General features: G+C 45.7%; 4 protein-coding genes across 4 annotated transcripts; 3 read left to right on the top strand and 1 right to left on the bottom strand.

Moving 5' to 3' along the window:
- The first annotated feature begins 2166 nt into the window (after positions 1–2166).
- On the top strand, positions 2167–10641 carry LOC132257255 (uncharacterized). The gene is made up of 12 exons (XM_059754094.1): positions 2167–2425; positions 2486–2672; positions 2850–2985; positions 3166–3740; positions 4510–4584; positions 7449–8172; positions 8233–8963; positions 9028–9345; positions 9405–9552; positions 9614–9813; positions 10068–10248; positions 10305–10641. The coding sequence occupies exons 2-12, from the start codon at positions 2570–2572 to the stop codon at positions 10564–10566; spliced, it is 3453 nt and encodes a 1150-aa protein (XP_059610077.1). The 5' UTR covers positions 2167–2425; positions 2486–2569; the 3' UTR covers positions 10567–10641.
- A 112-nt stretch (positions 10642–10753) lies between these two features.
- LOC132257152 (low molecular weight phosphotyrosine protein phosphatase 2-like) lies at positions 10754–11405 on the top strand. Its single transcript, XM_059753938.1, is given in 2 exon segments — positions 10754–10888; positions 10945–11405. Coding segments are annotated over 2 exon segments (417 nt in total). The 5' UTR covers positions 10754–10848; the 3' UTR covers positions 11322–11405.
- Positions 11406–11556: 151 nt separating this feature from the next.
- Positions 11557–11921, top strand: LOC132257254 (low molecular weight phosphotyrosine protein phosphatase). The gene is made up of 2 exons (XM_059754093.1): positions 11557–11842; positions 11917–11921. Exons 1-2 carry the CDS (start codon positions 11557–11559, stop codon positions 11919–11921), a joined length of 291 nt encoding a protein of 96 aa, XP_059610076.1.
- LOC132257253 (adenosine deaminase 2-like) lies at positions 11882–13661 on the bottom strand. The gene is made up of 4 exons (XM_059754091.1): positions 13607–13661; positions 12561–13532; positions 12133–12493; positions 11882–12075 (listed from the first exon to the last, which is right to left on the bottom strand). The coding sequence occupies exons 1-4, from the start codon at positions 13659–13661 to the stop codon at positions 11982–11984; spliced, it is 1482 nt and encodes a 493-aa protein (XP_059610074.1). The 3' UTR covers positions 11882–11981.
- Positions 13662–14062: the final 401 nt, after the last annotated feature.

The following is a 14062-nucleotide window of genomic DNA, read 5'->3' as shown; positions in this document are numbered from 1 at the left end:
GCAGATTATCAATTGAGCCTTTGAAATTGTCTCGCGCGATCCTTTAATTCTCTCATAAAGCATTTCAACCATTATTTTGATGCTGATTAAATTTGATAATTTAATTTAAATTAAATTAAACGGTTATTGTACTATTATTCGTTACACTCTTCCTCGTCATTTTCAGCCCATTTAATGGAGATTTCAATGAAAATTCACGCAATTTGTGGATGCTTGATAATTTCCCGGGCTCCAATTCAATGTCCAAAACAACAGTCCTATAAACCAATATAAAACACCCACGAAAAGTGAGCAAAAGACAGAATAAATTTGCCATTGTTCAAGTGAAGAGTCATTAAATTTGGCCTTCTTGGGGGTGCCTTTTGTGAGGCGGCGCACATCAGCAGAACATTTTCGGCGCACAAATCCAATGGCGCGATCTTTTTGTGCCCCACACATGGAAGTGCAAACACAGTTTATCGGTTTGTCATCTGGAATGCCCTTCGTGGAGCTCTTTCTCACCCAAAAACACTTCCATCAGCATCATTCGCGCGCGATTGGCCCACATTTCAATTGCTAATGATCTTTCCACTGGCTGAGCATTTGGATTGCAGAATGTGTCTCTCTCGTGCGCGATTCTCCTGCTTTGCATATTTGATCATCAATGCGGTGGTCATTCTGCTCTAGCTCTCTTTGCATGCCCCGCATTTTGTTTGATTGTGTGTTCGCGAGATCGACATTCTCAGAAGAAGTTCTGGGTAGAAATCTGAGAGATGATTAAAAGTTTCCACTTGAAGGGTTTCTCACGCGCGAAACCCGCGAAAATTGCCCGCGCCAAAGTGAGATCCCGAGGGCGAGATAATGATTTTTGGACGCTTCTCTTTGGGCGGATTGTTAACTCCTGGGAATAATTAAAAGTTCCCTGGACTTAAGAAGATAAATACTCATTTTCACGTCAGTCAAATCTCACATGACAAAGGTTCTGAATAAATTTCTCATTGTGAAGAAGAATTGAGAATCATTTCCTCTGCCAAAATTTGCACACTCAAGTCCCTGAATCTTCTGGCCACTCTTGAGATATCGCGTACGCCGCATGCGAGAGAGCAAGTGAGATCACTCTTTGCCAGGCGCGCAAGAACAGGAGAGGATCACAAAATAGCAATCATTTAGTACAGGTGTTTCTCTCACACTCGAACAAAGTGTAATTTTGCAGCGCGAGAGGAGAATAAAATAAAATAACAAAAGTGGAAGCACTTCATGAATAAATTGCTGTTTGTACTACGCGACGCTCGTAGTAAAAATATAATAAAATAGTTTAGACACAATCAATGTAATTCAGTCGTTTTCGTCACTCCGACGCGTCAACACGCAATCCTCGGAATCTCTGCGATCGTGTGCGATCATCACACCTTATTAACAACTGCCAGTCTTATTTAATGAATCCCTGCGAATATTTGTGCATTGAGGACAATTAGAAAGGACGATAATGTGATGTGAATTCCCTGAGGGGAGATTTTTGGTGAATTTATTCGTGATTTTGTGCTCTCAATTGGATGATCTTCAACGAAGAAAGTGTGTATTTGTGCTCAAGTGTGGAGGATTTTTGGATAAATTCTCTGTTTCACTATGAAACTCCCATCCAATTATTATCATTGCATTTGAGACTTTAGAGAATCACTCATGAGAAAAAGAACTCACGCGTTCTAGAGGGCGAATAAGTAACAATTTGAGGATAAGCTCATTAACTACACAAGTTCCAATTGAATAACTCCGTAATTCAGGTTCTGTTTGTTCTCTAAACACGAAACCCAGTTCAAAATTCACCCATTTGTGAACTTGTCAGCCCGCTCACCTCCAATTAAGAGCTCTGAAACTCCCTACAACTGTGTGAAGATCATTCTCGTGATCGTCAGAAAACAAACTTGAGGAGCATAAATGAGGAAATGATCAAATAATTGAAAGGTGAAATCATCATGATTTTTCTCCTTGTCCCCTCCCCCCACTCTCTGTGTGTGTCTTTATTAAATCCGGCATGAGAAAAAACAATAATCTTTTTTGTCTCAACACAATTTTTCTATCATCTTCATCATCGAAATATTTCGCGACTGTATAATTAATTTTTTTTGCCCATCTTGCGCTTTTTTGTTGGCCTGCAAAGAGGTCGCATCAACGAAGGTAGCCCAGCGAGAACAAGAGGAAGAAGATCAAGTGTGTGGCTTGGAATTAACAGCAGAAGCTCCTCTTCAGTGTTGTGTGTGAGTGCAAAAAACAGTACCCAAGAGCACGAATTTTTTTCTGCTCTCCATCGAGACTTTTTTACAACCGTCTCAGCCTCTTGTCTCAAATGTGAGATTGAGACAGGTGGAAAGCAAAAAAACAGCAACACAGGAGTAACGGTGAAGAGGCATTTAATGAAAAATTTTTCCTCATTCTGGGGAGATTTTGCGTGAGTGAAGAAGACATTTGATCTCCATTTGGACACTTGACGTGCCAATTTCGCTTGCAGATTCACTGAGGAGAGTCGTCAGTGAAGCTGCTGCGCGGTGATTGAGATTATATCCTTGTGAGTTGTGTGCCCCAGAAGAGAGAGATGAGGTGGAAGCACATTCCATCAATCGTTGGGTGCCTGTGTCTCTGTGCCACATTTGCCACTGCCATCCAGATAGATAATCGCCTAGTGTCTGCACAAAATGGTAAGTTTGCAATGGCCAGCGCCGATCTGGCTGCGCAGCACACCCTCTTCGCCAAATGCAACTTAATTGCAAATATCCGCCCTGTCTGGGCGCAAGACAATCGCGCGCACTGTCTTGCGCAACACCAAGGAGAGACCCGCCTTGTCACACTCGGATTCACGGCATCCTCTTTTGCAGATTGCTTCGAGAGGATCGCCCTGGGGGCGATGATGCCCTTCGGCAGCACCTTCAGGAACACCGACACGAACCTCCTGCGGACATGCGAGGAGCTGTGCGCCCGCGAAGGCCCCAAATGCCAGACGTTTGCATTCGGGTAAGGTCTGCCAGTGTTGTGATTGATTGATCTCCGGCGCGAGTGATCGCTATCTTAATGGATTCTCTCCTCTCCATTCATAAAAGCGTGCTCAATTGAATTTTCATGCACTTTTATTAACTCTCTTTGCGCAATAACATCCATTTCCACTCTGAAATGATTGATGTGCGACTCTTGCAGAATCCATCCGAGAGGAAATGGCACGTGCCAATTGTCTTCCCAGAGGATAGATGCGAGCAAGTCCAGGCCGGTGGGCACGATCTTCGATCCTGACTTCGACATGTACGCCAGGAAGGAGAATTGCCTGCCACCACAGGGATCAACGAGTCAACTTCCCTTCCCGGGGAATCTTCCCGGGGGCACTGATCGTCCAACATCGGGTCCGGGAGCACAGTTTCCGCCCTCATCCTCTCCCGCCAGACCTGGAGGACCTCCTTTCACGTCTGTGGACTCAACGGACAACACCCGGCCACCATCAACTCCTATCTACACAACCACGGACACCACGGGAAGCTCTCTGGCCACGACTGGGGGAACTGGCGGAACTGGAGACACGACTTATGGCAGTCAGACTACCAATCGATATCCAGAGACTCCCTATCCGCCCACAGAAGGTTATCCCAACCGACCCAACAGGCCGAATCCCTCCTATCCTGGAGGATCGCAATATCCGTCAAATAACAGACCCTACGGACCAGACTACGCTTCCTCGCCACCAGGAAGATATCCCACAGACCCCAATGGAGGATATCCAGGTAAATACACTATGCAATTAGGTCACTGCTCACCCTCACCACCCACTGAATCACACTTTAACAGCCATCACTCAACGACCATCGCACCCAAATGCACCCCACAAGATCAGGCCCTTGGGGCCACTGGACAATCGCGATAAGTATCGCCCTCGGCCCGAAACTGGCTCCATGGCTGGCGATCGGGAGACCGGATACGGCTCCGGTCAGCCGGATCGCGTCACCGGAGGAGCTGGAAGTGGATATCAAGTGACCGAACTTCCGACAGGCAGCGACACACGCCCGTCGGATCCATATGGAAATCCGTCGAACACATATGAGAAGCCGATGAAGAACGACAAATGTGAGTTCCTGGAAGTTGCACGAAACTCTCAATTTCTCACCCACATTCACTCTCAATTTGGCAACAATTCACTGGCGTGTCTGCATTGCGAATTAATTTCGGGCCCTTTTGTCTCTGATCACGTAATATAATTCTCCTCACTGCGGTGCGCTTTCCGTGGCGCGCGATATTTAATTCAATGTCATCTGTATTGTTTCCATCCGATGCTGGAATGATGGCACAATTTCATTAGCCAATGCCTGGCTTTTTTTGCCACTATTGAGACTTTTGCCTCATTTTATTGCTGCGTGAGATCATTAAAGAGAACTCACAACAAATCACCGACAATTAGAGGAGGCATTAAAGTTAATTTGCCCCAAACACCTGACTTTGCGAGCACTTTTGCTAATGCGCTTCTATCCTTGCCGGGACATCTTCACGGACAAGCAGACAAGCCGCCATCCGGAGGAGGATCTTATGGGCCGCCGAGTGGAGGATCAGGATATCGCCCGAGACCGGAAGCACGTGAGTTGAAGTTCATTGAGACTCTTATTTTTATTATATTGCAAAAGAATCTCAGACATTGTTTAGACAGATCTCACGGCAATTCATCATTTCTTGGAGTCAAAATCCAAGATCAAGACCATAATTTGTATTTAAGAAATGTGTTTTTTTTTCTCCCCAAAAACAATTCATGCAAATCTCTCTCTCGTAATGCTTCGTTTACAATATTGCCGTGCAAAAATTCACATTAAATGTTCTGACTTGATGGATTACATAATTACCATTTACCACAGTGTCACGCACCAAGTCGATCGTGAAGAAGAGAATTTATTCGCTGATGCAAATTGCGGAAAGAATCCGCTAACCCTTCCTGCTCTCCTGGCAAGTTTTATTCAACTCTCCTCGCATTTTGGCACTTTTGCCAAATGCCGCGATGTTGAAGAAGAGTCATCAACACTCTTTACCATATTCTGCACGCCATGTGCTCACGTTCATTGACAAAAACGTCGGAAAAAGAAGTGATTTTTGAGTGTCGTTAACCGCCAAATTAATTGGCGAGATCATGAATGAACGCGAGCTTGCCATAAAGCTCATTTTCGCGCGACAAATGTAATGATCCTCGCCATCACAATGGAGATGAAAAGTCAACGTGTGCAGTGTATTTTTGCACATATGACTCACTTGGTTGTGCGCAAGAGATGGAAGATCGCGCGGGAAGCTTTTCGTTTCGGGATCATCAGAGCGTGAACATGAAAACTTTGGGTCGTTTGTGTGATCTTTTCCAGTTGCGCTGTGCGCGACTGTGTGAATATCAGTGGAGTAATTAGCATAGCGCGTGTTTTAGGCTGCCCATTGGGAGCTGTGATTTTTGTTTCCAACTCAATACGGATGCAAATGAGTCTGGGCAGCAGATGCCATGCACAGAGAGCAACATGAAAGGGGCTCTCGATGGCGCGCGCTGTTTTCATTGCCATCGCGCACCTCCGCGATACTCATTTGCCGTCGAGAGCATTTGAATTTTATTTTAATTGCCGCTGAATTAATTTCCCCGACACTTTGGGATCATTGTTTAGTATGCTGAACTACTTGGTGATTATCGTCATTGAGAGGCTCAAGGGTGAATTTGGTGTTGAACGAGGGTCCTCGACTCCTCTTCAATAAATCACTGGGGCTTCTCTGAATTGAATCATCAAAACAATCATTCAACAACGTGGCAAGGATTTAGAGAAATTTGTGCTATGGAAAAATAAGCACAGCAACTCAATCGGATCGGCAATTATAGGCAAAAGACAGAAGACAAACCATCAGCAAGGCCGCGTGTAGAATTTGATGTAATGATGATAATATTACCTATTATGAGATAATATTGTTAACTAATAATGGGCAAATGTGAGTCTGGGAATTTTGCAACAATGCGAAAAAGAGCAAAAATTGCTGATGAACATGAAAGCGAGAGCACACATCAATTTTTCATTTCATCTTGTGCGAAGGAATTTCTTTTCTCCTCCCTCTTGTCTCCCGGCGCATGAATCTCCCGCGTGGCGTAGAAGTTGTGCGGGTGTGGAAACTTCTTAAACTTGCATGCGCGAAAAAAAACACTACCCAAAGACTTACACAATAACTGGAGAGACGCATCAAGATAAGGCCCAAAGAGGGGCCCTTTTGCATCTTCATACAAAATGTGTCTTCAATATCGATTGCACATCTCACAATGCATGTTTAATCTTCGTTCACCATTGGATGATCTTTCCATTGAGAACAAAACTGCATTGAACGGATATTTCCGATGAAGACAACAGCACGGAGGAATCAAAGAGTGGAACGAGGTTTTCCCTCGTGTGTGCGATGGGTGGGGAGGGTGGAAATTAACAAACAAACAAACATTAATGGTATTTTGCATAAGATGCATTTTGATTGATTTGTGCTGGCAACCAAACACACAAATTTCATCAACTCGTCGGTCACTTTTGCGTGAAGTAGGAAGGAAAATGTGGGTGTGAGCGAGATGAGGAATCGAGAAAATCGGATGTGTTCCAGATCCAACCTTCTGCCTAGTGGAGGATGTCCATTTCCTCACGACTATATCAATATGTATGTAAAGTGTCTCTCTTTATTCTGAGCATATTTTATCCATACGAAATGAGATTTTAATGATCTGTACGAAGTTTTTGAAAGTTCTTCCTGAGCATAAATTTTTTGATCTTGAATATTTCCATACTTTCAAATTTTAAATCCGCACTTAATCTCCCTCTCAGGATCGAGGAATAAATCCCCCACACAAGAATAAGAACAATGGTAGGTGATGAGTGTCAATTGTGGGAGGTTTTCCGCCTCTCGTGCGAGTATTTCTTGTGCACTGGGCAAAAGAAAAAAACAGTGAAGGTAAATTCATTCATGTGGCTTCCCCACTTGTTGTCTCAGGGGAAAAGTATGTGAGTTTCCCGCCGAAAATCTATAAAAGACACTGCATCGCGTGGATTCCACTTCAATTGTGGTCCAAGTGTGATCGAGTGAAAAAGTCCAGAGAGAGAAAAAGATAGGAAAAGTCTCACTGAAAGGAGGGAAAATCCCAGAATTCTTAGTTAAGTTAAGTGATAGAGATAAGAACACACACAATTGAGTGAAGGGAATTCTCTCGAGTGTTTCTCGCATCCCACGGCGGGAATGTAGTGATTTTTGTTAGAAATGTGCAACTCAGTGAAGGAAAAATGGTGACAACCCTGAGAATTCTTATCATTGTCACTATCTGTGCTGTTCAGACTCACTGCAGTTTCCCCGGTTTCCCCCACGAAAGCACTATTATTATTGTAGAGGATGCCAAAGGTTGTCCCTAATCGATCTCATGACTGAAGGAATTAATGACATCTCATTATCTTAACTTCCAGCATGCTTCAGAAGAGTTCTGGCTGGCAAGAGAGTGGCTTCTCATTGGGTACGACGAACCTTGTCTTGCGAAAGGGTCGAGGATTGCCAGCGAGAGTGTGGCGAGGAGAAGAGATTCATCTGCGAAGGCTTCAACTATCGTCTGGATCCCTCAGGACGCGGTCAGGGCAATTGTGAACTGACCGAAGTGCCTCTGGGCGAAATGGATCTCTACTCGAGTCCCTTCCATCGCGACAAGAACCTAATCAACCACCCGGATTATGATTACTACGAGAGAGATCGCAGCAATTCGCCCAGTTGCAAAATGCCCAGTGGATGTGTGAATTGTGGTCTGAAGCCCTATCGACCTCCGCCTTCAAGTTCAGGCTATGGACCATCGGACTTCTACAGACCGACAACTTTCAGGCCTCAGATCGATAGCTATCCAGGCTTCTCGCCGGATCGGTACAAACCGGAAAACAGTGGCTACGGAGGCAATTTTAGACCTCCAACTTCCGACTACAATCGCTATGATGTCTCCACTGCTGTGGACATCTACAGACCGCCCAGTTATCCGTCCTACAAGCCCTTCGGAGTGGACAGATATGATCAATTTAGGCCATCGCGTCCAGAGAGACCGTCATACTCAGGTCCTCCTTCCGGATACTACGACCACGACCGACAGGATTACGGAAGACCTCCTCCAGAATCCTTCTACCAACCACGACCAGATAGTTATCGTCCCAGGTGAGATTCTATTGATACTCCTCCAATTTTCTGATCAGGAATAACACTTCAATCTTCCAGGCCCTCTCTGAATAAACCTCGTCCAAGTTATGGTGGATCTCCTGATCTTGAGGATAGATACAGAGATCGCTATCCTCCGCGACCATCGTACAACTACCTCGATCGCGATGACAAACCCTCGGGAGGCCCTGGAGGATCATACAAACCCCAATCGACCTTTGTTCCCTACCAAATTGGCCAGAGCTCGTACGGCGGCGGCTACGGTGGGAGTACTTCGAGTGCTTACTGGGGAATTCAATCCGGTCACGATAACAAACGCCCGGAAGGAGGTCCATTCAATTACTACGAACTAGGTGGGAACCAAAAGTACTCCCAGCCAGAAGATAACAGTATCTGGGGCTATCCGGGAAATCGCTATGGGCCAGAAGATCGCCCGCAGAGAGTGGACTACGGAACACAGTGGACCAGACGTCCTGGACTCGATGAGTGCAGTGTGAAGTCGAGTGAGGGATTCAGGCTGCACAAGGGTGTGGTGAGACTCGCTCAATCCGTGCCCAGTGTCCGAGAGTGCGAGAAGATGTGCGTGAACGAGGACAAGTTCAAGTGCTACACTTACAGTTATCGCTACTCAGGTGGAGCGCGTGAGAATTGCTTCCTGTGCGACAGGCCATACAATCTCCTGGACTATTATGCAGATCTGGAACCGGATAGGGATTGCGATATCTATTCCATGTCGGATGATATGAAGTCCTGCACAAAGCCACCGGCTAGGGAAGAGCAGAATAATGCCCGTGAGTTTTAGTGCTTCATCTTATGTAGATGAGGTGTAATAAAAGAGTTTATGTGTAATTTCAGAGTGCTTCTTTAAGGCCATCGACTCAAATCGCTTCTTCAAGTCCATTGTCCGCGACTCCCTGACCGTCAAGTCCATCGGAGAGTGCGAATGGGAGTGCATCAAGTCCACCAAATTCACCTGCAGATCCTTCACATTCCGATACAGAGGCCATGGCCACGAGTCTGTCATTGATAACTGCCAACTCTCGGACTGGCCCTGCAAGGACATAGATAAGGACAGACATTTGGTGACTGACCCTTCGTTTGATATTTACGAGAGAGCCAGTTATGGCCATGGATGCGAACTCCAGCCAATTGTGGATGAGAAGCACCAGAAACGTAAGATTTTTTGAATATTCAGAAAATTCCTTGAGCTGATTACTCTTTAATCCTTTTAGTTTGCTACTTGGGCTACGGATCTCCTGCCAAGCTACTCTCCTCGGCGATCAAGAAGGTAGTTTCAGCTCCGACTGAACTGGAGTGCAAGAATGAGTGCATCCGCTTCCGAGAGACGACGCCTTTCAAGTGCTACTCCTTCAGCTATGGGTGGGTTAAGGATGTAAGAATTGACCACAAAGAGAGCGTAATTAAGTACATTTTTCACTAGATCGCAAGCCTCTTCGTACAACTGTGAGATGTCTGATCTGGATCAGAGTGAGTTGAAGCTGAACGTGCACTATTCACACACCACGGATCGGGACTTTTGGCTCTTCGCCTGGAATCCCTTCGACTTCACCTGTCGCGACAAAGTGACGTCGGTCAGTGGGAACAGGAACGATCGCCGGATGGATGTCTTCCGCGAACCGGGTAACACATTCCCTCCAGCACGAATTCCTCCCGTCCTGGAGCAAGTCTTTCAACGTAAAGTTCCTTGTTGCACACGGATTGCACAGAACAGTTCTTACAGCTTGTCTTTGTGACCTTGCAGCACATCTCTGTTTCTAAGAGATACCACTCACCTCATCCTGATTCCCTGTCGCTTCATTCTCTCTCTCTGCCTCTCTCAACTTTCTGTCTCTTTCACGCATTTCATTATTTTACTGGGGATTTGGCCCTCGAAGGAGAGACTCTGCGCCACTTCACCGTGTCCGGGAAGCCCTGCCGACAGGGAGCCAAGTGTGAGCAGAACATCATCACTGGCTTCTACTCCTGCGAGATCGACGGTGGAGAAATCGGTTCCTGGGACTATTGCTGCAAGGAGGATCATCCCTGCGGATATTCCCAAGGATTTGACTATCCATGGTGAGACATTCACTCCATTCCGACAGATCAGGGAACTGATGCAGTGTCCTTTGCAGGTGTTATGTGGGAGACAAGTTGGATCAGTGGCGCACGTGCAGCGACAGATACTTCCCCAACAAGCCCTCTGGCCAGACATCGACTCTCCCGCCGAAGAAGAAGGGCGAAATCTACCAGCAACCACCGAGACCGGGCAACCTGCAGAGCCTGGAGGAGCTCTCAGCGGCACGCCTCTGGCCCATCACCTTCCTCTACAGCGAGGGCCCACCAAACTCCACGGAACTCAGCAATGTGGTGGATTGCAAGAAGGAGGATTGCTGAGTCTGCACGCGACACCCTTTGCCACCCACTTTTCGCTTATTTATGCTCCGCTCGGTTCTGTAACGCCTTAATTCAATACAGAGATTTTTCATCAAATTTCCATGGTGTCTTTTGCTGTCTTCAGTTGCGGAGCCCCTCAACGGATTTTCTTATTCCAAAATTGTTCCTACTCCGCTGTGCTGTATCCGGTGTCATTCGCGGTGTCAAAGATACTCAAAACGCTGCAAGGAAGCGCAAATAATTCTAAATCAACGAAAACAACCCATTATTTCCACATAAATCATGGGGGAGGCGAAGAAGTCTGCTTTGTTTGTCTGCCTGGGTAAGAAATCCTTTGGAATTATGTCTCCTGGTTATATCATTGTCCAAATGGCGCAGGAAACATTTGCCGCTCTCCCATTGCTGAGGCTGTGTTCATGGACGAGGTGAAGAAGGCTGGCCAGGAGGACGAATGGAACATTGACAGCGCTGCCATTGGAGGCTGGCACAAGGGCAACAACCCAGACTACCGAGCCAGGGAGACAATGGCCAAGCATGATCTTCCGTACAGCAACAGAGCCAGGCAGATTAAAAAGGAGGACTTCAGCAAATTCCAATATACGTAAACTCAAAGATGTTTTTTACCTGCAGTGAAACAATCTTAATTAACTTGTCTCTTCCAGGACTCAGGATCAGCGGGCTTCGAGCAGTGCTACGTGCAGTGCGTGAGATCCTGCAAGGCTTTCCTGACTCAAGTCACCGAGGGAAAGGTTTAAAAGCGCTTTTCCGTCAAAAGTCACATTTCCACACGACTGATCAGTGTCTTTTCCTAAAAATAGATCTCTCACGACAGTGTCAAGCGGAGTGTGAAGAAAATGTGTGCAACTAGTGGGAGAAAATTGAGAATTTTATTTGTTTGCATTGGTAATCCTTGTGCAAAATTGTCCCTGGGGGAGAAAATTCACTCTGTGCATTGTCTCTGTGGCTTCAGGAAACTCCTGTCGAAGTCCCATGGCTGAGGCTGTGCTGAAGAATCTCCTTCCGCAGGCATCGACTTGGGAGGTGGACAGTGCTGCACTGGCTGACTGGAATGTGGGACTCCCTCCGGAGCCCAGATGCATGAGGATTCTTCAGGAGAATGGATTGCACTCGGATCACATTGCCAGACAAGTTTGCAAGGAGGATTTTTACACTTTTGACTTTATTTTCGGCATGGATCCCAGAAATATTGACGATTTGATGAGTTTGGCTCCACCAGACTTCACGGCCAAGATCGAATTGCTGGGAAGATATGACAGTGAGAGGGATAACATCATCCTGGATCCGTACTTTGAGACAGGAGATCATGGGTTCAGGCGCTGTTTTCAGCAGATTAGCAGGAGTTGTGTTGGATTCCTGCGCATTCACGGAGCATCGCGAAGATGCCACGCTGTCGATTAATGCTGACACGCGTTCTGGATGAAGAGCGCCCACTGATCGTGGAACATCTGGCTCACCTTCATCCACTCCTTGTCCGTTAGAACACTTTGCCTGTTGAAAGAAGTATTGTTGATTATGTGTCTTGAATCTAGTCATAAATGTTCTTACTCTAGTGATGTCCATGCGAATTTCTTGAGCGTCTCCAGGCCAGCATCTGCTGATGCCAGAGCCATGAAGGCGTAGTAGTAATCGTAGTTGAGTCCTTTGGCAGCCCAGAAACCGGGATCGTCACAGGAGATGGTGACTGGAAGTCCTTGAGAGATGTAGAAGCCAGCAGGATGATTCCTCAAGTCGTGCACCAAGTGAAGAACTTGATTGGAGATGGGATTCACTTCTATTCCTATCCTTCGCTTCTTCACAATCTCCAGCAAATAGGGATGCTTCAGGAGAGCATATCCATGGCCTATTCTTGTGGTGTTCATCAGGATTGCGTCGATTAGATTCTCATCAACATCAGTTCCATACCAATCTTCAACACGCCAAAGGAAATTGTATGAATTTATCAGGTATTTTTTGCTATTTTGTACTTCACTTACTTGTCTCGCCAGCATGGAAGAAGAACTTGGTGTCCTTTGGCAGACTCTGGAGGGCTTCTATGAATCCAAAATTTGCATTCGTCACTTTCTCCTGGGCGGCAACATCGAATCCCACGATAAAATGAGGAAAACGCTGCTTGAGGCTCTTGTAAACCTCGATGTCTCTCCAACTTCCCGCAGTCAATCTGTCTCGATTGCCCGTGAAAATGGCCTTGGCTCCGAAGAAGTTCGGATTGTCTTCCTTGAAGTCATCGATGACTTTCATTAAAATCTCCGCGTGTTCGATTTCGCTGTAAATCCTTCCGGAATCATCATAGAGCTTCGCGAAACCTGTCCTGAATTCAGTGTACATTACATTATCATTGAGCAATTCCTGCAGCGCTTGTCGGTAGAAATCAACAAAGACGGGAACATAGTGGAGAATATCTTCGGTTGTGGCGAACATTCGCTCGAAAGCTGTCCAAACCACATCAATATCGGGATAATCAATCTCAGGATTTGGAGTGTAGAGATTGAACTTGGATTCCAGCCATTCGTCAAAAGCCGTCACATTTTCTGAAGAGTTCCTCAGGTCGGACAAGTAATTCCACTCAATGGAGGAATCTGGCTGTCTGAAGGTCAATCTGGTGATGTTCTTCTCATCCGTGTAGATAATCATGCCTGGACGGTAAGTTACATTCCTCAGGAGCCACTCTGAAGACACCATTGCACTGCTGTGCCCATGAAGATTGGCTCCTTTCGGCATCTTCGCAATGAACCGAAACACCTCACTCTGCTCAATCTTCTCCTTCACCCTGAAGAAGTGATGAGCGGCCAGAAAGTTTGCTGAATTGTTGAGACCCGCTTCAATCTCTGCCACTTTATACTTCCTGATTATATCATCGGCACATTTCTCCCAGGCGACCAAATAGAAGTTCCCAAGACGAGTTTGTTCCTCAAATTCCTTGATCGCATTTCGCGTGAATTTGTAATCTATGCACAAAAAGAGTGTAAAGATAAATGTTCTTAATTAGATTGGTGTTGAAAAAACACTTTTATTATCTCACTGTTCTTCACAGTTTTTGTAACAATTGGAAAAAAGTGTAGAGCATTTTTGCTCATAATCATATCCGGTCAGAGTTAATTGAAGAAACTAAAGATCTTCCTCCATTTTCTCAATGATTTTCCGTAGTTTAAAACACATTTAATTAAAACAAATATGATTTTCTCGACACTTTTTCATTTCAAAAAAAGAATTTTTATCATTTCAATACTTTACCGGATAATGTTGCACTGAAATCACTTGACAATAGTGGCGGTCCAGATCTAGACTGCACAGAAAAGCCACTTAAAATCACCCACAAGAAACTAATCAAACTCTTCTGCATGATTCCACGAGGATTGCCAGAACTGTTCTCCGACACGCTTCCAGATCGAGTGAGAAACGGAGAGTTTAGCAATATTGTTGCTGCCTCGAAAATATTCTACTTTATTTGGTGTTCCACTCAATGCTCGTGATAATT

Source organism: Phlebotomus argentipes, unplaced genomic scaffold (genome assembly GCF_947086385.1).
Source record: "Phlebotomus argentipes unplaced genomic scaffold, Phlebotomus argentipes genome assembly contig_42, whole genome shotgun sequence".
Lineage (NCBI taxonomy): Eukaryota > Metazoa > Arthropoda > Insecta > Diptera > Psychodidae > Phlebotomus > Phlebotomus argentipes.
Note: the sequence above shows the minus strand (reverse complement) of the source record. Positions and strands in the feature narration are given on the sequence as shown.

Bases quoted from the DNA above. Each gene is read 5' to 3' on its own strand.
- LOC132257255 (XM_059754094.1), top strand. From the start codon at position 2,570: ATGAGGTGGAAGCACATTCCATCAATCGTTGGGTGCCTGTGTCTCTGT. The intron at 3,741-4,509 runs GTAAATACACTA...ACGGACAAGCAG, and splicing joins CCCCAATGGAGGATATCCAG to ACAAGCCGCCATCCGGAGGA. The intron at 9,346-9,404 runs GTAAGATTTTTT...TAATCCTTTTAG, and splicing joins GGATGAGAAGCACCAGAAAC to TTTGCTACTTGGGCTACGGA.
- LOC132257254 (XM_059754093.1), top strand. From the start codon at position 11,557: ATGGCTGAGGCTGTGCTGAAGAATCTCCTTCCGCAGGCATCGACTTGG.
- LOC132257253 (XM_059754091.1), bottom strand. From the start codon at position 13,661: ATGAGCAAAAATGCTCTACACTTTTTTCCAATTGTTACAAAAACTGTG. The intron at 13,533-13,606 runs GTGAGATAATAA...TTTTGTGCATAG, and splicing joins TACAAAAACTGTGAAGAACA to ATTACAAATTCACGCGAAAT. The intron at 12,494-12,560 runs GTAAGTGAAGTA...GGCGTGTTGAAG, and splicing joins CTTCCATGCTGGCGAGACAA to ATTGGTATGGAACTGATGTT.